Source organism: Hyperolius riggenbachi, chromosome 4 (genome assembly GCF_040937935.1).
Source record: "Hyperolius riggenbachi isolate aHypRig1 chromosome 4, aHypRig1.pri, whole genome shotgun sequence".
Lineage (NCBI taxonomy): Eukaryota > Metazoa > Chordata > Amphibia > Anura > Hyperoliidae > Hyperolius > Hyperolius riggenbachi.
The window spans coordinates 108,620,750-108,645,213 of NC_090649.1; the positions used below are offsets into that span (position 1 = coordinate 108,620,750).

Genomic DNA, 24,464 nt, shown 5'->3' on the forward strand with positions numbered 1-24,464 from the left:
CTACGATTGAGAATTATAGACAAACTGTCTATAAATTAAGAAAGTTCAGCACTGCTGCTACTCTCCCTAGAAGTGGCCAGCCTGTAAAGATGACTGCAAAAGCACAGCAGAGAATGCTCAGTGAGGTGAAGAAGAATCCTAGAGTGTCAGCTAAAGACTTACAAAAGTCTCTGGCATATGCTAACATCCCACAGCAAATCTATTATATGTAAAACACTAAACAAGAATGGAGTTCATGGGAGGATACCACAGAGGAAACCACTGCTGTCCAAAAAAACATTGCTGCACTTTTAAAGTTTTCAAAAGAGCACCTGGATGTTCCACAGCTGTACTGGCACAATATTCTGTGGACAGATGAAACCAAAGTTGAGTTGTTTGGAAGAAACACTCAACACTATGTGTGGAGAAAATGAGGCACAGCACACCAATATCAAAACCTCATCCCAACTGTGAAGTATAGTGGTGGGGGCATCATGGTTTGTGGCTGTTTGCTGCATCAGGGCCTGGACGGATTGCTATCATTGAAGGAAAAATGATTTCCCAAGTTTATCAAGACATTGCAGGAGAACTTAAGACCATCTGTGCACCAGCTGAAGCTCAGCTGAAGATACATGTTGCAACAGGACAACGGCCCAAAGCACAGAAGTAAATCAACAACAGAAAAGCTTAAATACGCCTTCTGAAGTGGCCAAGTCAGAGTCCTGACCTCAACCCAACTGAGATGTTTTGGCATGACCTCAAGAAAGTGATTTAAATCAGACATCCCAAGAATATTGCTGAACTGAAACAGTTCTGTAAAATGGAATGGTCAAAAATTACTTCTGACCATTGTGCATGTCTAATCTGCAACTACAGGAAACATTTGGTTGAAGTTATAGCTGCCAAAGGAGGTTCAACCAGTTATTAAATTCAAAGGTTCACATACCTTTTCCACCTGCACTGTGAATGTCTACATGGTGTGTTCAATAGAACATGGAAATATTTCATTATTTGTGTGGTATTAGTTTAAGCAGCCTGTGATTGTCTATTGTTGTGACATAGATGAAGATCAGATCACATTTTATGACCAATATGTGTAGAAATCCATATCATTCCAAAGGGTTCACATACTTTTTACTGCTACTGTATTTGCCAACAGCAGTAGTGATGGTCGTGTCTAGGAGAACTCATGGTGAAGCATGTGATTTGTTTGATCAGCCGATAGACTTGCAAAGCTCTGATTTGCTGGGATCACAACCTGCTTTAGCACAAGATCATGACTAGCAAATCAGAGACTTGCATATCTATCACCTGACCAAACTGATCACATGCTTCTCCATGAGTTCTCCAAGACATGACCATAACTAAACAGCACCATTACCAGTGATACTTGGCTTCATAGGTGAGCTCAGGATGCACAGGTGGGCTGATGGTTGTTCATTTGACCCTCAAGGTCCCACAAAGCATTAAGGGTAATTGAAAGAACCATTACACTCTTCACCCAAAACAGGAAGATCTATTTGGAGTGAAGTTCCTCTATCAGTGCATCCCAGCCAGGGCACCATCTGCACGGAGTTTGTATGTTCTCTCTATGTCGGTGTGGGTTTTCTCTGGGCACTCTGGTTACCTTCCACATCCCAAAAAACATACAGATAGCTTAATTGGCTTCTCCCTAAAATTGGCCCTAGACTACGATACATATACTACGCTATACATATATAGACACATAACTATGGTAGGGAGTAGATTGTGAGCCCCTCTGAGGGACAGTTAAATGACAAGACAATATACTCTGTACAGCGCTGCAGAAGATGTCGGTGCTATTTAAATACTAAATAATAATAACAGTGTCCTGGCCCACCAGATGTTTAACCTCCTGGGGGATAATCCCGAGCTGAGCTCGGGGTATGTCGCGCAGGAGGAGTTCTCAGGCCCTGATGGGCCGATTTGCATAATTTTTTTTTGTAACACGCAGCTAGCACTTTGCTAGCTGCGTGTAACTTCCGATCGCCGCTGCTCGCCGCCAATCCGCCGCTACCCGCCGTGCCGCGCAGCCCCCCCCCCTCCGACCCCTTGCGCAGTTCCGATCAGTGCCAGGCAGCGCTGAGGGGTGGATCGGGACTCCCTCTGACGTCACGACGTCCATGACGTCGGTGACGTCATCCCGCCCCGTCGCCATGGCAACCGGGGAAGCCCAGCAGGAAATCCCGTTCTGAACGGGATTTCCTGCTTACTCTGATCGCCGAAGGAGATCGGAATGGGTGGGGGGGTGCCGCTGCGCAGCGGCTATCATGTAGCGAGCCCAGGGCTCGCTACATGATTTTAAAAATAAAACATTAAAAAAAAAGTGCTGCGCCCCCTCCTGGGCAATGCAATTGTATCGCCCAGAGGGTTAAGTAGAAATTTGCACCCAATTCAACACTGCCTTCAGTGCTTACAGTTCAAGTGCGTGCCTGAACAAACTTTTTTTTAACCTTGTATGGTGCAGAGATGTTATTGTTTTCTGTGTGCCTTTTTGGTATATTCCCCCTCTACACACTTTTCAGATGATCAAAGCCAGCAAATTCCAAAATGTTATGGTTGTTGTGTCACCAGAATAAGAGATATTATTATTTATTTAAATAGAACCAACATATTTTGTAGCGCTGTACATAGTACAAAATCAAATATTGGGGAACAGAAATACAAGAGAAGTTCAAAAAATTGTACAATCAGGGCATGCAGCAATACATCTACAGATACATAGTTGATAAGTGGTTTGAGACATCACTAATATTGGTAGGTTTATATGATAAATTGCTGCAAACGAACAAGCAGTAGGAGGAGGTCCCTGCCCTTGTGAGCTTACAATCTAGAGGGTAGTGGGGTCACTGGGGTGGAGACACTAGGGCACTAGAGAAGGAGACACAGGAGTTAGTGGATGAGGCAGTGAGCCTCCACTAGGACCTACAGCACATTATAGGCTTGATTGAAATGGAGTTGAGAGTAAATGTCTACTAGGGTTGCTTGCTCCACTGACACCTGTACAAATAATAGTCTTTCATCTCTTTGTGCCGACAGCCTGTTTCAGACTTTTGGTCCTCCTCAGTGCATGGCAGGGATTGATATGGTTCTATGGGATAGGGCTTGGACCAGTACAACAGAGTAACCAAGCAGCTCAGGGTGACCCAATACCACATGGAAAGTCTAGGGGACTAAAAGAGACCGAAAAGCCCTCCTACTAAAAAGCAAAGCTTAGTGTGATTTGACTTCTTAACCACTTCAGGACCACAGGCTTACACCCCCCTAGTGACCAGGCCATTTTTCACAACATAGGGCTGTGCAGCTTTGTCAGCTTGCTGCACAGCCGTACAACTCAGCACACAAATTAATCTTACCTCCTTTCATTGTCCTTAACAGGACATTCTTTTGGAGGATGCTGATCACTCCTGCGATCCTTTGTTGTTTTTTTATTAGGCTTAAAGTGCCTGATTTTCCCTCCCTCCCCCCTCTCTCTACCCCTCACCCCCCTTCCCCGTCCTGAATTGACTAGGACGTTGATCCGTTCTCTTCTCTGCCTCTCATAGGCATCATCCTATGAGAGGGTTTCGATTGTCAGCCACTCTGAGGGACAGTCATGTGTCCCTTGGACAGCGCTGCACTAGATAGCAGCACTGTACCGATGTAAACAAAGGTGATTTCTTTCCCCTTTCGTTTACTAACGGCCTGCTAGCCGCGATTGCAGCTAGCAGGCTAATACCGGAGCGGCAGGGAACGATCGCACATGCATGCACATTCCCTGCAAAGCTCCAGGACTTGACACCAATCGGCGTTAGGCGGTCCTGGGGCTGCCGCCTTTCTGATGCCTATCGGTGTTAGGCGGTCAGGAAGGGGTTAAAACAGAAGGTACTTGCAATAACAGGCTGTCTGCATGCATGTGGGGTTGATGTGGCTCTGTAAAATCAAGCTATAGGCTTGCTATACACTAGCAGGTCTGGATGTAAGCCTGGCTTCAGGGGCATACGGAGATAATTTGCATATTCAGTAGCGATACATTGTGGGTAACCACAGATGTTGCCTTAAATCTGAATTATCGCAAGTACCTTCTGCTTTAAGAAGGCAAATCACACTAAACATTGCTTTTCAGTAGGAGGGCTTTTCAGTCTCTTTTAGTCCCCTATACTTTAGTGGTTTTTGGTCACCCCGAGCTGCTTGGTTAAACTCTCAACTACCATAGACAGGCTCCATCTACCATAGACATCACAAATTATCGTATTTCAGTTACATATATTTTACTTTAGGTACAGACTAACCAGCAAGCTCATGGTGAACGAGAACTCATTGGAGTGTGTGAGGGGCTACAATGGTCCTAAAAGCCCCCTTACTAAAATGCTATGGACAACAAAAGTTTGCTTTCTTAAAATGGAAAGAATTTGCGATAATTCAGGTTGGAGTGAGCTTGAGATGTCTCCCAGTGCATCACTGCTGAATATATGCAAATTAACCATTGTACCCTTAGAAGCTAAACACACCTCCAGAACCGCTGGAATGCAATGATGTGTCAGTTTGTTAATTTGTACAGAGCCATAATAATCCAACATGCATACAGACTGTTTCGGATTGTTTGATCCTCATCAGTGCATGGTATGGATTAATTTAGCTCTATGAGGTGGGCTTGAAACACCGAGAGGTACAGACTAACCAGCAAGCTCATGGTGAACCAGAACTCATTGGAGTGTGTGAGGGGCTACAATCGTCCTAAAAGCCCCCTTACTACAATGCTATGGAAAACAAAACTTTTATATTTCACTTTAGTTATTCATTTTGTAATTTATACATAATATAATTATTTGAATGAACTACATTCTAAATTCATATAATTGAACTAACTGCCATGACGGTTTCTTCTTTTACAGTAACAAAGTCAATGGTCAGAAGAACAGGAAGAAAGTCAATGGTCAGAAGAACAGGAAGAAAGTCAATGGTCAGAAGAACAGGAAGAAAGTAAATAGTCAGATGAACAGGAAGAAACTAAATGGTCAGAAGAAGGAGGATTCATTTACGGAAATAAGACCCCTGAATGAGATTTAATGATGTGCATAAACATCTGTTGTTATCCATATTAAATTATACATTATTTAGGAAAATAATAATCTTGATCGTAGCTTTTGCTGTTTTTATTCACCTTCCACCCTATATTATGTCACCCTGTTTAATCCAGGCATTCTCTTCACATAATCCAGATGCTCTCTTTTATCAATAAAGATTTACTGTATTGAAATGAGGAAAACAGAGACCCCTTCCTTTGTTGTGCAGCTACAATAAAGCAGACTGGGTGGAGTTTATGGATTCAGTTGATGACATCTCCCAGAATGCTTCCATGAGGCATAATCATGTGATTGAGGTGAAGCAAACCTCTTTAGGTGTGATGTTTATGGTCCATATAGTATTTAATGTAATTTTGCTGTATCTGCAATATGTGGATTGTTGCACTTCACAGACTTTTACTTTTGTCACAGTTACATTTTGCTTTTACATTTAAAAAAAAAAAATTGTTGGGAATAAAAGTCCATACAAACAGGTACATTTGCACACTACTGTTATGGTGATACATTCGAATTGAAATCCACAGAAATGCCAGTTTTAATGGATAAATGGCAATCAACCTAACTATGGATCTTTTACTCCCTGGATCAAAATATCCTATGAAGTATTTGGCCTAAAGAAAAGAATGAGTGGTCATTATCCTGTAGTACAATGCCACCACCATGCTCCCCAATCACAAACAGCCAGAGTGGTCATGTGAGTGCAAGCTTTCTATTGAGGAAACAAGATGGTTGTTGAAGGACCAGATGGAGATGCACTGTCCTGTAATGCTGATGGAGAGAAATTACTACATGGCATTTATAAGAAACTATACGTTGGTTGCTATTGGCAACAACACTACACCTTTTTTCCGGCACCATCAACTCATTAATAAGAGCTGCAGACACGACTCTCATCACAGCAACAGCATAGGAGATAGAACTTCTTATGCGTCCTCAAAGTTTAGGAGTTTATTCAGTCAGCAGATAAGACAGTACATTTCGTTACATCTTAGCAAAGCAGATTGTTCTGTAGTAAGTCCTTTGGGTTACAACTCTTGGCAACCTTCCTGGTGAAGGATAACTAGTCTTGGTCTTCTGTCTATCTATACTAAGTTACATCTATACTACGTATATACAGCATACAGTTAGATAAGATGACAAGACATGAATAAATAAAAGTAAAATGTTGAAGCCAGCCATCAGAGGAAGCAAAGAGTGCCTCTCCGTACACCGCCAGATGTTTTAATACCGACCAGGAAAGAGTTAAATGTGACATCATCTGAGCCATAACCCCAAGCCTACAATTGGCAGGCATGGGCATGTGACCCACCTTATTAATTAATATTCCATTGCTTTATACCTTAGTTACAAAGAATGCAATGTTTTGTAAATATCGGCTTTGTTTACCTTTCTGTCTAACGGTCGGGGCAGTTTAGACCTGTGGCCTTCCACAAGGAACATGTTCCTGGTAACTAGTGTTGGGCGAACAGTGTTCGCCACTGTTCGGGTTCTGCAGAACATCACCCTGTTCGGGTGATGTTCGAGTTCGACCGAACAACTGATGGTGTTCGGCCAAACCGTTCGGCCATATGGCCGAACTAAGAGCGCATGGCCGAACATTCCCCGAACGTTCGGCTAGCGCTGTGATTGGCCGAACGGGTCACGTGGTTCGGACCCGAACGCGCTCTGATTGGCCGAACGGGTCACGTGGTTCGGGTAAATAAATACCCGATCCACGTCATTTCTCCGCCATTTGTCTGTGGGTTTAGCTTTGGGTAGGCAGGCAGGGTAGTTCTCTCTCCAGCCAGGCTAGCCAGGGTCCCCCCAGTCATTGTGTCGCTGCTGGGAACAGTAGTACACCGCTTACCCACACTATATAGCATTGTGTTTACTGCCACTCTGTGTACACCGCTCACCCACCACTGTATAGCATTGTGTTTACTGCCACTCTGTGTCTCTGCTGGGAACATTAGTACACCGCTCACCCGCCACTGTATAGCATTGTGCTCTGTGTCGCTGCTGGGAATAGTAGTACACCGCTCACCCACCACTGTATAGCATTGTGCTCTGTGTCGCTGCTGGGAACAGTAGTACACCGCTCACCCACCACTGTATAGCATTGTGCTCTGTGTCGCTGCTGGGAATAGTAGTACACCGCTCACCCACCACTGTATAGCATTGTGCTCTGTGTCGCTGCTGGGAACAGTAGTACACCGCTCACCCACCACTGTATAGCATTGTGCTCTGTGTCGCTGCTGGGAACAGTAGTACACCGCTCACCCACCACTGTATAGCATTGTGCTCTGTGTCGCTGCTGGGAACAGTAGCACACCGCTCACCCACCACTGTATAGCATTGTGCTCTGTGTCGCTGCTGGGAACAGTAGTACACCGCTCACCCAACACTGTATAGCATTGTGCTCTGTGTCGCTGCTGGGAATAGTAGTACACCGCTTACCCACCACTGTATAGCATTGTGCTCTGTGTCGCTGCTGGGAATAGTAGTACACTGCTCACCCACCACTATATAGCATTTCTGTACTGCCACTGTACTGCTGCCAGTCAGCGTGTACTTTAAGGATAAGTGAAATGAAGAAGAAATCCTGTGAAAGAGGGAGGGGCAAGGGAAGAGGTGTTTCCCCTGACGGTTCACGTACAGGCCAAAGTGGAGCACTGAAGAAAACCCACTCAATACCGCCCATGTTGTCCAGGAAATCAACCCTCACAAATCCAAAAGAACAGGAACAGATAATTAATTGGATGACCTCTCAAGCGTCCAGCAGTGGGTTAAGCAGCACCAGCACATCACGCACAAGGTCCGAGTCCTCAGCCAGTTACAAGGAGCCAGTGGGCACAAAGCTGACACAACCGGCAGCGACACCACGCACACAACTGCCAAATAACCAGTCCGAAGAATTTCCTCAGGACACAATGGGGTATTCGCAGGAGCTATTCCCAGCCAAACAAACTTCCACCTTTCAAAGGTCAATGGAACAGCCAGAAATGTTGTGCCCGGATTCACAACCATTTACTGTGGGAAATGCACCGCACACTGAAATGCAAGGCGAGTCCGAGGACTTTGAAACCCAAATCCCAGAGCAAGTTGGGCAGGAGGGGTTTCAATTGCAGGAGGTCGGCCGAGAAGATCTGGAAGACGACGTTGGAGTGAGCTGCGCAGAGGTTGTTCTGGGGAGCTCTACTCCACGGCGGCGGCCCATAATCACATATGACGAGTTTGAGGAGATGGAAGAGGAGGGTTTGGACAATGTGGACAAAGACCCAGATTTTGTATGTGAAGGAGAACATCGCCGTCGTAGCAGCACAGATGAGTCTGTTGAAGAACCCACTGCTGCACGAGTTCGCCTTGTGCCACAAGGTAGGCGGCGCGAAATTTCAGGCACCACAAGCGTGGAAGTTCAAGTGAGACGCAAAAGAGGCGCAAACAGAAATCGCCAGCAAGGCAGGTGCTCCAAAGTCTGGCCTTTCTTTGAAGACTGCAGTGAGGATGATACCATGGTGATTTGCAAGGTGTGTAAGACCCGCCTGAGCAGGGGGAAAAATATTAACAACCTCTCCACCACCAGCATGACCCGCCACATGGTATCCAAACATCCCACTCTGTGGGCAAACGCGGCAGGACAGGGTACCAGCAACACTGCCTCCCTTGGGGTCACCAGACTCACCACCAGACTCTCCTCAGCAGCAGCAGTAGCCCAGCCATTGCGTGGTTCACAACAACATTCACAAACATCAGACGACGCTGACACTGTCCCTTTCCGGAATAGTGCTCTTGAGGTCTCCCAGTCTTCATCAAACACAACAACCAACAGCCCTTCAGTGTGCAGCCCTACGGTTCAGTTGTCTGTCTCGGAGATGTTTGAGCGCAAGAGGAAATTGCCAGCAAATGACCCCCGGGCCGTGGGCACTAACAGCCAGCATAGCCAAGCATCTGGCCTGCAAAATGCTGCCATATCGAGTGGTGGAGACAAACAGCTTCAAGGGCATGATGTCAGTGGCCATCCCACGTTACGTGGTTCCCAGCCGCTACCACTTTGCGCGCTCTGCAGTGCCTGAGTTGCATGAACACGTGGTCAGCAAAATAACCTGAAGCTTGAAGAATGCCGTTGCCTGCAAGGTTCACCTCACCACTGACACCTGGACGAGTGCGTTCGGCCAGGGTCGATACATCTCCCTTACCGCGCACTGGGTGAACCTTGTGGAGCCTGGCAGCGATTCCTCACCTGCTACGGCGCAGGTGTTGCCCACGCTGCAAACAGCTGCACCGCCGTCCCTCCCACTGGATAACAACAGCAGCACCTACCTCTCTGACTCCTTCTCCTCCAACGCATCTCAAAGCTGTACCTCATCCGGAAACGCTAACCCAGCAGCAGTAGGATCGTGGAAGCAGTGCAGCACAGCTGTTGGCATGCGTCAGCAAGCGTTGCTGAAGCTGATCTGCCTTGGGGATAAGCAGCACACAGGGGAGGAAATTTGGAGGGGAATAAAGGAACAGACGGATTTGTGGCTGGCACCGCTGGACCTGAAATCGGGCATGGTTGTGTGTGATAATGGGAGTAATCTCATTCGCGCTTTAAGGTTGGCTAAGCTGACACACATCCCTTGCCTGGCGCACGTGATGAACCTAGTAGTTCAGCGGTTCCTGAGGACATACCCAGGCGTGGCCGATCTTCTGTTGAAGGTGCGACCAGTGGCCAAACATTGTAAAAATTCCACTACTGCTTCGGGGCAGGGTTGCCAACCGTCCGTCTTTAGACGGGCAGTCCGTCCAAATGACCTCAAATTAAGCATGTCCGTATTGCCCGTATTTTTAAGCATGCTGTCCGTCTAAAATAAGTAAATTTCTCCATCAGCGGCGCATTGTTTTGTGCGCATGCTCAGCTCTCACTGTGACCGCGGTGTAGGAAGCCGGGAACAGCAGAGAATCAGGCTGCACCTCCTCCTCATCCCTCCCTCCCTCCAATCAGAAGCTGCCTTTTCTGGCTCTCAGCTCTTCCAGCCAATAGAAGCAAGAGGTATCAGAAGGTGTCCCTCCTCCACAACACGGAGTCCTGACTCCTGGTCCCCGCCACTGGGAGAAGGAGAAGGTAACTGTTCAGCCATGTGCAGCTTCTAGCCCTGCCGAACGATGCGCTTCTTTACCTCTGCTGCTCACAGAGTCACAGCATGTCAGACTCAGCATAGTAACTCTTCCAGCCTCTGCCGTGACCCTGATCAGCACTCCTGCCAGCCAGGACTCGGGAGCTGATAAGTGTGACATGTTAGTGGCACTTCAGCTGTATAAATCCTCCATGTGCCATGATGTAATTAGCTGAGCAGCATTCCTGGGAAACTTGAATGGGGTCACAGGAGGGACGTGATCAGGGAAGCCTTTCTCCATGCAGGGCATGGGGGTTATTTACATTGACAAGACTCCTGGTGATCAAACAGCTGAAACCTGAGCTTTAAAAAAGATCAAAATCACTGTCCCATAGAAATCTGCTCTGAAAGGGCAAGTGCATTGCTTCACTTTTACAATAGGTTTTTGTTAGCTACTCTGATCAGGCAGGCAGCTCAATTTCTTCCTTTTATTTACATAGAAGCTGGGGTCTGTGGCTAAGTTGCCTGCAACCTATCTTCCAGTTTAGGGCTGGTTCACACTGGCCAATTCTGCAGCACTCTGCTGATTGCCAGTGATCAGCAAAGCGCTGCCCTAACCCTAACCCTATGGATACATTCACAAAGCAGCGATTGCGATCATTCGCAAACACCCTGCATGCAGTGCTTTGGAAACAATTGCGCTGTGATTCTCGTTCTATTGAACGGGAATCACAGATGCAAAATGCAAGATTTTGCCTGCTGAATCGCAAACACAATCGGGATTTAGGCACCAGTGTGAACTAGCCCTTACAGTGTAACTACCCCTTCTGCAAACATAGGCACACTACTGGAATTTAAAGTGACCTGAGCACCATCATTTGAAACAAACACCTCCCTAAAGGCCCATACACATGTCAGAATTTTGCGAACGACGGGTCGTTTGGCGTCGTTTAGTCGTCCGCACGCCAAATCGGGCGTGTGTACAGACTGTCGTTCGGGTGAAAAGACTGGTCTTGAGCAATCCGCCGAGTGGATCGCTCAAAATCAGTCTTATCACCCGAACGACAGTCTGTACACACGCCCGATTTGGCGTGCGGACGACTGAACGACGGGACGTTCAAACGACCCGTCGTTCGCAAAAGTCCGACGTGTGTATGGGCCTTAAGGGAGGTTAGTATACGGTGTGTGTTTTTGGGGACAGCTGTGATTTTTACTAATGTACAAGGGATGATCTCTAGCTTCCCATCCCCTTAGTTTGCACAGGTGCCTCCATCTTACTTTTATGTGTACCACAGAACCACACTAAGTAAGCAGCTGTGATGATATTATGCACCCCTGATCAGCTGCCACAATAATGCATGCTGGGAGATGTAGTCCATAAATGTGAGATGGAATCACATTTATAGATTACATCTCAAATGAATTGCGGAGGCCGATCAGGGGTGCATAATATCACCACAGCTGCTCTGAACTGCATTTCTGTGGCACATGAAGAAGCAGGTCTATAGATTGTGAGCTAGTGTGAGAACAGTAATGTGCTGCAGAAGATGTCAGTGCTATATAAATACATACTAATAATAATATGGTAGGACATTAGGCTATGACTATGGTAGGATTAGAGTGTGAGCTCCTCTGAGGACAGTCAGTGACATGACTTTATACTCTGTAATGTGCTGCAGAAGGTGTCAGTGCCATATAAATACATAATAAGGTACTTATCCGTTAGCCGGGCGCCTCTCTCCTATAGAACACTGGGGAGGGGACATGCGTGTCCCCCCAGAGTCATTCGTCGCAATATCGCGACGAACGACCTTGGGGGGACACGCATGTCCCCTCCCCAAGGCTCATACGAGAGAGGGCAAGAGGGGGAGGAGAGCGAGAGAGGAAGCAAGACGGCGGCTTGATCTGTTAAGCCGGGCGCATCCGGCGTTTACATTCACAGGTTTACGTGAAGTAATCATGATTGGAATTAACATCAACAGCGCCACCTGCCGGATGCGCCCGGCTAACGGATAAGTACCCATAATAATAATAATATGGTAGGACATTACAATATGACTATGGCAGGGATTAGATTGTGAGCTCCTCTGAGGACAGTCAGTAACATGACTATGTACTCTGTAAAGTGCTGCGGAAGATGTCAGTGTTTTATAAATACTGAAAAAAAATAATGCCCGGAACTTAGCGCCGCCCACAACTCTACTTAAAAGTGCGCTTCTGACTCCGCCCCCTGTCCGTCCAAAATTTTGGATGTCCTGCTTTTTTGGGCCTTTTGTCCGTCAAAAATTAGAAATTAGGTTGGCAACCCTGCTTCGGGGGCACTCGCCAAGATGCAGGAGCGCTTCAATCTCCCCCACCATCGCTTGCTGTGTGATGTCCCTAAGCGCTGGAATTCTACGCTGCACATGCTAGCCCGCTTTTGCGAGCAGAAGAGTGCAGTGGTTCAGTACATGACGGCGCAGTACCGAGGCGCATCCGGACAGCTGCCAAGCTTCTGTGGATCCGATTGGGCCAACATGTTGGACCTCTGCCAAGTCCTCCAAAATTTTGAGCAATTCACGTTGCTTGTGAGCAGTGACAACTCTTCAGTCAGCATTACCATACCACTGCTGTGTTTACTGAAGAAGTCAATGTTGAAAATCAAGGAAACAGCTGTCATGATGCAACTGGGGGAATCTGAAGGAGAAAACGATCAGCGTGATGATACCAACATCAGGCCATCTGCCTCAGGAAACGCTGGCCCCAGCAGCTATGACGAAGAAGAGGAGGTGGAACAGCTGGAGTTGGAGCAGGAATTTCATGCCACCACTGACGAGGGCCAGAACGGTGCACGTTGGACTTCCACAATTCAGCGCGAATGGTCAGCAGAAGCAGACCAGGAAGAAGGTGACGACTATGATGCATCATAACGCTCACAACGCTCACAAGAGGATGATGAGGATTCTGGCAGGACTCTGGCACACATGGCTCAATTCATGCTAGACTGCATTGAACGCGACCCACGCATTGTGCGCATTCTGGACAACACCAATTACTGGGTTTATACCCTTCTGGATTCACGGTACAAACACAATGTTCCAAAACTGCTTGAAGAAAGAGTCAGACAGGTCAAAATGGAAGAATACCAGCAGGCCCTTGTGGAGACTTTAGAGAGGAGATTGACATCCTCCCCCTCCTCTAGCCAGTTGTACGCCGACAGACTGACTTCCGCAAACCCAGGACGACCAGGAGGGCAGCAAACAACACAAGCCGCAGCTAGTGCCCAAAAGGGAATGGTATTGGCAGTGTGCTTGGAGTGGGAAAATTTTCTGACACCCATGCAGCAGCCCACAGAACAGCAAGCGTGCAGATCCACCTCCAACACCGATCGCCTGGAGAAGATGGTCAAGGACTACATGTCAGATGGCGTAGCTGTGTTGAACAATCCATCTGCACCCTTCAACTATTGGGTATCGAAGCTAGACACCTGGCACGAACTGGCAATGTACGCAATAGAGGTGCTGGCTTGCCCGGCAGCCAGCGTTATGTCAGAACGCTGTTTCAGTGCTGCCGGAGGCATCGTCACAGATCGGCGTATCCGCCTCTCCACAGAAAATGCAGACCGTCTGACTCAAATTAAAATGAATCAATCCTGGATTGGAAACGACTATGCAACACTCCCGGACCCCAACCAAGTAACATGAACAATGAACATCTGTGATGGGTTAGCGTTTCCGGTCCCTGTTTATTGAACCTCTCATCTGTATTACATTTATGACTGCATGGCAACAAAAAGCATTGCTATCCGCACGCTTCTTGTCCTCATGCAAGGCCTGGGTTGCGCCTGAAAGCGTGGCCTCCTCCTGTTCCATCACGTGTGCTGCTGCTGGGTTATCGTTGCCGGTCCCTTTTTACGGAACTTCTTATCTGTATTACATTTATGACTGCATGGCGACAAAATGCATTGCTATCCGCACGCTTCTTGTCCTCATGCAAGGCCTGGGTTGTTGTGTCTCAAAGCGTGGCCTTCTCCTCCTGCGCCGCCCTTCTCCTGTTCCATCACGTGTGCTGCTGCTGGGTTAGTGTTACCGGTCCCTTTTCCTGGAACCTCTTATCTGTATTACATTTATGACTGCATGGCGACAAAAAGCATGTTACCTGTGCAAAGAAAAATGACATTTTCCGCATTTAAAAGACATTTTTTCCTTTGAAACTTTACAATTAATTTTCTCAAAAACTAGAAGCTCTTTTTCAAATATTTTTTTTCCTCTTGTACCCACTACCAAGGTGCACATACCCTGAAAATTTGGGGTATGTAGCATGTAAGGAATCTTTACAAAGCACGAAAGTTCGGGTCCCCATTGACTTCCATTATGTTCGGAGTTCGGTGCGAACACCCAAACATCGCGGCCATGTTCGGCGAACGTTCGCGAACCCGAACATCCAGGTGTTCGTCCAACACTAGAATTTCCAATCAAATGGAACATTGTGATTTTGATTTATTAACTTCTGCAAGTTGTATGGGCATAAAAGTGTCCAGGACTTCTGCTCCACCGTGTACTGTATGCTACTGGCTTGGCAATGGGGTTTTGAGATGATTTTTATCTTTACTCAAGTTGCCTAGGATAACCAATCAGGTTTCGGCTGGTTAATACAGAAAGGATTCTGATTGGTCACATCTTTTGCTCCGGGGGCGTGGCTTGACGCCGACAAGAGATGGCCGCTTGATCCGGAGCTCCCGCACTATACCCACCAAAAGCACCTCGTAATCAGCTTCGATATATCTCCAGCTTGGCATGAGAAGCACCCGGAGCTCACAGAGCACTTCAGCCGACTCTGGACTCCCGCCCGCTCAGTCTGGGAGAACGGTACCGGAGATATTTAAACCTCGCAAGGCCGCAACCCAGACTCCCAAGATGGCGCCGGCAAAAGAGACCCGCACTACGCAGCTCTCACCAGACTCCTCTCCAATGCAGAACCAGAAGGTGGGTGACAAACAACATAAAGCCCCTACCCTAGCAGACATCCACGCTATGGCGGAGGATATTAAAACCTCCCTTCATGCAGCCATAGCTGAAGTGCGTACAGAGGTGGTCGCCATCGGCAATCGCTTGAACACCGTAGAGGCAGCGGGATCCAAAAGAGATGCCCAGATCAATATGCTTCACAAGACGGCTGTTTCACATAACAAACTCTTACTAACACACTCCTCTCATCTGGAGGATCTGGACAACAGGGGACGACGTAGCAACATAAGGGTCAGGGGAATACCCGAGTCTGTGACCACTGAGCAGATAAAGACAGCCTTATCAGCCATCTTTAATGATCTCCTCGAGAGACCCTCTGACACTGAGATCGGCTTTGTAAGAGCGCACAGGGCCCTCAAGCCCCGCAACGTTGATAACGATAAGCCTAGAGACATTATATGCTGCCTCGAATCTTTTCCACTCAAAGAAGATATCATGCACGCAGCTAGAAACCAGGACTAGATCTTGTTTAACGACCACACTATCCATCTCTATCATGACTTATCTGGCATCACGCTAGCGAAAAGACGTGCCCTACAACCACTACTTAAAGCCCTGAGAGAGAAAGGTTTGACATACCATTGGAGGTTCCCTTTCGCCTTAGCAGTATTTGCTGGTGGCAAGCTGTTTACACTTAGACACTCTGCAGGCCTTGCAGATTTCTGCGCCGATCTGAATCTACCAACAATAAAGATTCCTAATTGGGACAATGTAGAGACACTACAAGACCTCAACTTCGTTGTCACCTCGCAGCCTCACAAACCTACATCAGTTGGTCCCCAATCGTGCACTAGTGAATCGGCTGCAAACATAGAAGTTAACGCTGATTCTTTGGAAGAGGACTGATATAACGCTTCCTTCTCTTTTTTTCTCCCCCTTTTTTTTACGTATCCTCTCCAGGAATCATAATTCATCATAGGCAGAGGCCCTGCTATCCTGTTTAAAGCTTTTCAACACTGAGGAGAGGGAAACTCTTGAAATGGGTATACATTGACTCACAGGTTCATAGTATATTTCATGTTCTACTGTTAAATGCTGTGGGGGTGGGTGGGGGGTAGACAGATATTTTAGATACAAGGCAACTAGATGCCCTATATACAGAAGATATAAGCAATTGTCTTAAAGTTACAAGACCTCAATAATATCTATAAGCAACACCACAGTTTATTATTGTTTCTCCCTTTTAGTCACACACTATGACATATATATTGCTTATTGATCGAAAGTATGTAAGGGTTGAAATATGTTATTTTCGAGTCATGTCCGTTCCCTCTTTCCTCCCTCGCCCCCCCCCCTCCCCCGCCCCTCTCTCCCCTCTCTTTCCTCTTTCTCCTCATCCCATACTCCTCACAGGATGCCTATAGCAATATTGACACATCCCAAGAGTAATTTTGCCAAAAGGACATACTTAGCAGAATGATTGATTCTTTGGTGTCCCAGTCCTCCAGATGATACCCAAATGATGAAACCCATACAATGTGCTCTAGAGATGCTTCTCAACTCTGTTATTTTAAGTTATAGTTAACTATGTTGGAGATAGAAGGTTTGATTTATACTGCTATATGGTGGTTTGGCAGGTTGTTGTGGACTTCCTGCCATTATATTTGTTGACGTTCGATACTCCCACACAGTGTATACCTAGTATACACTGACTCTGTCTCCCACTGAAGATTCAGGAGCGACCACCCAAGTCGTTCCCGAGTGGGTTAAGAAAACAAGTCACCTTGGTCTTGGCAAGACCTTTACTTATTTTTCCCATGTGCAAATATTCTTTCTTTCTCTTTCTTTCTTCACTCCTTTTTCTTCTTATCTACCCTCTACTGTTCAGGGTTGTCTCTTTTCCGATTGCACCCCTAAATCAGGATCAAAACTATCTAATCATGTCCCTACCCATCCCCAATGACACTAATTCCACTTCTAAATGGGAGACTTGGAAGATCCTGTCATTAAATGTGAACGGGATTAATGCCCCAGAGAAAAGGTCCATGCTCTTTGACCTAATACGTAGAGAAAAAGTTGAAATTGTGCTCCTTCAGGAGACACATTTCAGATCTAACCACATACCATCAAAATTACACCCCTTTTTCCCGGTAGCATTTCATTCCACCTCCCCAACCACTAAAACAAAAGGGGTATCCATTCTTTTTCATAAAAAAATCCCATTTATCCTTGAAGATGTTAAGAGAGATCCTGATGGTAGATTCTTATTTGTCAAGGGAAAAATCGGAGAGAGACAACTAACGCTTGTATCTGTATATGCTCCTAATCGCCATCAACCCTCTTTTATCAGATCTGTCACATCTGAACTCCTGAGCTTCAGTAAAGGCATTCTGATCTTTGGGGGAGATCTAAATGTTCCTTTTAACCCACTGACTGATTGTTCCAATGGTACATCTTCTTTATCATATAGAGCATTAAAACTAATCAAGACCAATCTCCAAGGGCTGACACTGATGGATTCTTGGCGAATTATGCACCCAACAGAGAAAGACTTTACTTTTTTTTCGCCAATCCATAATAAACACACAAAAATCGATTACATCCTTTTACCCCAACGGGATTTAGCCCTAATACAGGATTCCTCGATAGGATCCAAATCCATCTCGGATCATGCACCAGTATTCCTGACTCTGAGATTCCCAGTTAAAATCACTAAAACGTGGTGTTGGCGCCTCAACCCTAATTTACTTACTGAAAAACACAACTCAGAAAAGATTTCATCCACTCTTGCAGATTATTTTGCTTTGAATAACAGCCCTGAAGTGTCAGCCCTTACAGTGTGGGAAGCACATAAAGCGGTGGTGAGGGGTCACTTCATCCGTATGGGGGCACAGCTTAAAAGAGAGAGAGAGGAAGGGATCCAAAATCTGACTAATGCTATCAAGAGATTAGAAAGTCTCCATAAGCAATCCTTGGCCTCTCAAACCCTCACCGAACTGAACACAGCCAGATCAAAACTACACTACCTTTTATTCACTGAAGCCAAAAGGAAAATCCTGTCGGGTAAAATAATCTTTTACGAGTCAGGTAATAAGTCGGGGAAATATTTGGCTAGAACCCTGAGAAAACAGATTAATATCACACATATCCCCTCCTTAGTGAATAGTCAACAACGGAAAATTGTCAGATCTGAAGAAATCGTAGAAGAATTCAAAAACTATTACACTTCTTTATACAATCTACAGTCGACACAGAATAGCACAGATTTGACAGACAATAGAGAAGTGAAGATTTCGGAATTCTTATTAAAACATTCCAAGCCCCTTAATTTAACAGAATCTGAGAAGGAAGACTTAGAATCACCTCTAACAGAGGATGAATTCTATACTGCTGTTAAAGCTCTTAAGCCAGGGAAATCACCAGGGCCGGATGGCTTCACTTCCCAATACTACAAGCAATTTTGTAATACCCTAGCCCCTGCATTTGTAACAGCCTTTAATTCAATCGCCACAGATGCCTCCCCGACTTCACAACTCTTAGAAGCTCACATAGCAGTGATTCCAAAACCGGGCAAAGACCCCCAAAAATGCTCAAATCACAGGCCAATTTCTCTCCTCAACTTGGATGCCAAACTACTTGCCAAAATACTGGCAAATAGATTGCTCCCCCATATACCTGACTCGATTAATCTAGACCAGACAGGATTTGTTCCAGGAAGAGAGGCCAAGGACAATGTTATGAGGTCTATCAATGTAATAGCTTACGCTAAGAAGAAGGCCATGAAGGCTTTTTTATTGTCAACCGATGCCGAGAAGGCCTTTGACAGGGTGGCGTGGGATTATATACATGCCACCCTGGCACGGCTCAACGTGGGAACAGCTATAGAAAGATGGGTTGGTTTTCTATATTCTAACCCCTCGGCCAGAGTGAAGGCAAATGGTCTATTGTCAACTCCATTTCAAATTGCAAATGGCACAAGACAAGGATGTCCCCTATCCCCCTTAATCTATATACTCACTTTGGAACTGTTTTTAAACGCAATAAGGTCTGACGTAAACATCCATGGATTATGGATTGGAAAGGAATATGATGTGGTAGCCGCATTTGCGGATGACTTATTGTTTTTTCTACAAGACCCTAACACTTCTCTTCCCAATCTAATACAAAGGTTTGAGGAATTTGGAATGATTTCCAATTTAAAAATCAATTTTCATAAATCCAATGCTTTGAATATCTCCTTAGAGAACTCCTTGGTTCAAATCTGCTGTACATCGTTTGCCTTCCTTTGGACCAGGGGCCCGCTCCGTTATTTGGGAATTGACATCACACCAGACTTGAAAGGCTTATACGAAGCGAACTTTTTACGAATCGGCGAGACTCTAAAAGGGGATCTTTTGAGATGGGGACAGAAATCCAATCTTTCATGGTTTGGCAGAATGGCATCTGTCAAAATGAATCTGCTGCCTAGATTCTTATACATTAGTCAATGCTTGCCCACTGACCTTCCAGCTTCTTTCCTGAGATCTTTACAATCACAGATCAACAAATTTATTTGGGGCCACAAACCGCCACGTATCAAACGATCTATCCTATCTTTCCCCAAAGAGGCTGGAGGAATGGGCTTGCCAGACTTGCTTAAATACCACCTAGCATCACAATTGTCTAGAGTAACAGAATGGTCTGATGTAATTTCCCCAAAAAAGTGGGTCTCTATTGAACAAGAGACGGCTCAATGCCCAGCCTATGCTTTAGGCTGGTCAGAAGCAACAAGCCAAAAGAAACACGCATGGGGTAATCCCTCTTATTTTGGCAACAATCAAAAGCATGAGGAGATATCTCCCCACCATGAAATTGGCTACATTCCCTGGCAAGCTTACCCCCTTGCTAGCTAACCCTTCTTTCTTATCAGCAAAAGATATCCCCTTCCTCCTTGAGTGGCCAGAAGGCAAGTGTCCAAGAGTCCTTGACTTTATCATCAGAGGGTCAGTCAAAACCTTATCAGATATGTCTGCTCTTAACGACAAAATCCGCCTCTCCAATTGGCAATATTTCCACATACGCTCCTATCTGAACTCCCTCAAAGTTAAATTTGACTGGTCAAAGCCTTTAACACCCTTTGAGAATCTGGTTGTAAACACGGCCCTTCGCACCCATCTTATTTCTCAGATATACCAAATTTTACTGATGTCATCCTGCCCAGCCAAATTAAAATATGAGGAGGACTGGGAAAAGGATCTGGGACATGAAATGTCAGATGACCAATGGGAGAAAATTCTTATACTGAACCACAAAGGATCCTTGAATGTGTCCACCCAGGAACTAGGATACAAGACACTTACCAGATGGTACAGAACTCCTAGAACCCTACATAAGATGTTTCCGTTAGTTCCAGATAGCTGTTGGAGATGTGGTGACCCAGATTGTGGCTTGTTACATATGTTTTGGTCGTGCCCCTCTCTTGATACATATTGGAAATCAATCCACAGACTCACGGAAAAGATTACATGTTCTAAATTGGTTTTTGCCCCAAATGTCCTTCTCTTACATGACACAAATACTGCCTTGAAAGTGTATAAAAAATCTCTGACCGTTCACCTGCTTAATGCTGCAAAAGCTCTGATACCCTTTAACTGGAAATCCCCCAATCCCCCCTCGGTTAGGGCGTGGATACAAAGGGTTGATGCGATCGAAATAATGGAAAGAATGATCCTTATGTCACAGGATTGTTCAGAGCAATATACAATCACTTGGTCTGTATGGACAGTATTCCAATCTGACGACTATAAAACTCTGACCTCCTGATTACAGTTTGATGCCTTTCCTTTTCACATCTTTACCTTCTTTCTTCATACTTTACCTTTCCTTATCTTCTTGCACATGGGAACGACTGCTTATCCAATTGCCAACACACAAGCCTTGCTCAAAACACTGTATCAACCACTAAAACCATAGGTGATTTAATATATGATCTTTATGTTAAATGTTTATCTTGATATGCTCCTGTACAGTTGACTCTATGAAGATTCTTTATATCTGGATAAAGATGTACTCCCTATTTCTGCACTATGCCAGTAATGCAATTGACTGTAAACATTGCGATTGACTATTACCAGAATCTTGCTGATATAATGTTTCTGTTTTTTCTATATGTTTTATATCAATAAACGTTGATTGTGAAAAAAAAAAACATCTTTTGCTCCACTTTTCTTTTTTTTTTTTGAGGGAAGAAAACTTGCATTTTACATCTACTAAAACCCCCTGTGGTGTGTTGAACTATGGGCCAGTACACGTGTGAGATAAGAGGCAGCAACCAAGTTGAGGGCATTTAAATAAATGTTTCTTGTAGAATGTGGGCTACAACAACCACCTTTAGCTATGTATATCTCTACAGACAGCTTTCCATTGTGACTGCAGAATGTGACTATAGTGCCGCTAAAAATCCCTATCTTGTACCTAATCCCAAAAATTCATAAAAATGCCAACCAACCACCAGGACGCCCCATTGTAAGTGCTATAGGTGGGCCCACAGAGAAGATAAGCAAGTGGTTGGATACAAAATTAAAAGGACTAGTGATGTCCCTCCCATCATTTGTCCAGGACTCCACCGATGTGTTAAAATTGCTGAATGAGCTGAGACTCGGCCCCGATGACATCCTTGTAGGGATTGACGTGGAGAGTTTGTACACGTCGATCCCCCACGAGGTTGGCATCGGGGCCGTCCGGATCTTCCTGGAGGATGAAAACCCAGATGTTGAAAACCACAACTCCTTCATCGTGGATGCGATGCAATTTGTGCTTGAGCACAACTGCTTCATGTTTGGAAGCTCCCATTATAGGCAGGTGCGCGGCACTTCGATGGGGGCGGCCTGCGCACCTGCCTATGCCTGTCTCCATCTAGGCCAATGGGAGCGCCAAGTTGTATACCCCCTCCCGGAATATAAACAGCATGTACGACTTTGGCTGCGTTTTATTGATGATGTGCTGGTGGTGTGGGGAGGGAGTGAGCAGGAGCTTGAAGCAATTATGCGCCGTTTGAATAAAAATATGCGCAACATCACACTTACCTTTACCTCAAGTAGGACAGAACTGTCCTTTTTGGATCTGCGGATCTGTAGGGATGGTGATGTTGTGCATACTTCGACGTATCGCAAGCCCACTGCGGGTAATACGCTCCTCCACGCCACCAGCCATCATCCACAGCATCTCAAGACGGGAATACCGTACGGCCAGTTTCTGCGACTGCGCAGAAATTGCTTAGCGGAGACTGATTTTGCACGTGAATCCCTTGAATTATATGATCGCTTTCGTGAGAGGGGGTACCAACATGGAGCACTATGTGCCAGCCTTGAGAGAGCCCTAGAGCGCCCGAGGGGGGACTTGTTGGAGAAAGACGGGAAACATCCGAGAAGTTTGAGAAAAGAGGAGGCCCCTCCTCGTTTCATTACACCCTACAACTCCAATTGGGGAAAGATCCGTGAAATACTCACTAGACACTGGCCAATTCTGGAAAATGACCCCGTCCTCAATAAAATAGTGGGCAATCGCCCCTTGCTAGTTGCTAAAAGAGCCCCAAACCTAAGGGACGCACTGGTCCAATCACAATACATCCCCACAGAAAAAACAACTTGGTTGGGAAAAAGTAGGACCTTGGGTATGTTTAAATGTGGAAAGTGTGTTGCCTGTGACAGAGTGATGCCCTCTAAAACATTCACTGATGCCCAGGGAAGGAAACATTGGACAATAAAAAGCTTTATAAACTGTGACACCGAGTGGGTCATCTACCGCTTAGAATGCCCATGCCACAAAATTTATGTGGGAATGACAACAAGAAAACTCAAAACGCGTGTAATGGAACACGTATCCAACATAAAAAGTGGATTGCAAGAAAATGGACAGTATAAAAGCCCAGTGGCAGAGCATTTCTGCTTGGAGCATAATGGAGAAGTAAATGGACTAAAAGTGACGGGCATAAGTCATATCCAGGCAAATAGGAGAGGGGGAGATCGATTAAAAACACTAATGCAGCAGGAGAGTCGATGGATCTATCTATTAGGCTCAATGAGCCCTGAAGGGATGAATATGGAATTGAACTATGCCCCATTCCTTGCATAATGTCAAATTTACAGTGAGTAAAGAAAGACATGGGAGATGGGGGAGAGTTGGTGTCAATAATTAGAACGTCCTGCCTGGACTTGCATGTATGTGTGTAAAAATTGGGGGAAGAAAATGCTCCCACATGCAAGCACAACAAAGGGATGCTACACCTTTAAGAAGGGTTTCCACACTATATATGAAATGCTCGGAATATGAGATGAAACACTGTGAAGGAGCACTTACTTGGTATGCCTGAAGCTAGAACTCTGTGCGGATTTGGATGAAGTGCAGTATGCTACAATTCCGTATTGCCGGCACCTTTGCAGTAGTGTCATAACGATGAGAGCCATGGTGACGCTTACCATGGGCGGAAGTAAGAAGGCGGAAGTGCCTCACTGCCCTTAGGATGCGTCTACAACAAAAGCGCAGCCCGGCCAAGTGCAACCGGCGCACATCCTGACGAAGCTCGCAAGTGGGCGGGCGCAACGCGTAGGTGGGCGGGTTCAAGTCCCGTAGCCGGAACTCCGTGTGTTGCTGCATCCATACAGCGTGTTACTGGGGAGTCTGTCGCCGCACGTACAGCAGGATTGTCAGAAAGCTCCCCGCCTGTGCAGTCCGGCAGGGCGGGTAGAGCTGGGGACAAAGCCTGACGGCAAGAAAGGGTCGCGACTGAAGACCTAACGGAATACGTGAGAGGAGTCGACCACTCAACTTGACCCACCTGTGGACATCTGAAGTGGTGAGATCGCTCCAGACTTACACTCCACACGCAAGTGGCAGACCACACGGGATGAACGCATACCACGCTGCCTATATGTAGTAAACACCCCCTCTCCCCCTCTCTGAAGACCACAGTACAATTGGTACCGGTACCAGTAGGGAGATATGGATGGGGTGGCATGTATGGACAGTGTGAGTGCGGTAGAAGTTCCTATATGGCTATTTTAACTGTTTTTATTGGTTAGGTCTGTGTACGGCACAACGATTTCAATAAAGCCAACTTTTCTACTTTTTCACAAAACCTATGAGCAACTGACCTATTCATTTTGTATCCTATAGTGCCGCTAAACACCTGGTTTATCTCCCTGATAACCACTAAAGATGTAGTGACTCCCCTCTCCAAATATCACCCTCCTCCCACTCCCTCCCTTGAAAATAAAATGTGCTGCTTCATTACCCCAGAGAAGCAATAATGGCATAGATGTGGTGCTGTGTCACTCACCCGCTCTCAGCGGCTTAGTGATGGGATCACCAGCTACACATCCTGCTTCCTCTCTGACTAC

At 45.9% G+C, this 24,464-nt stretch overlaps 1 protein-coding gene across 1 annotated transcript in view; it reads left to right on the forward strand.

The window, feature by feature from the left end:
- The window catches only part of LOC137570448 (C-C motif chemokine 5-like), a 36,729-nt gene extending 31,529 nt beyond the window's left edge, over positions 1-5,200 (forward strand). Inside the window, exon 4 of the mRNA XM_068279117.1 lies at positions 4,875-5,200. Coding sequence (XP_068135218.1) covers positions 4,875-5,049 — 175 coding nt within the window. The 3' untranslated portion in view covers positions 5,050-5,200. The remainder of the gene's footprint in view (positions 1-4,874) is intronic.
- The last annotated feature ends 19,264 nt before the right edge of the window (positions 5,201-24,464 follow it).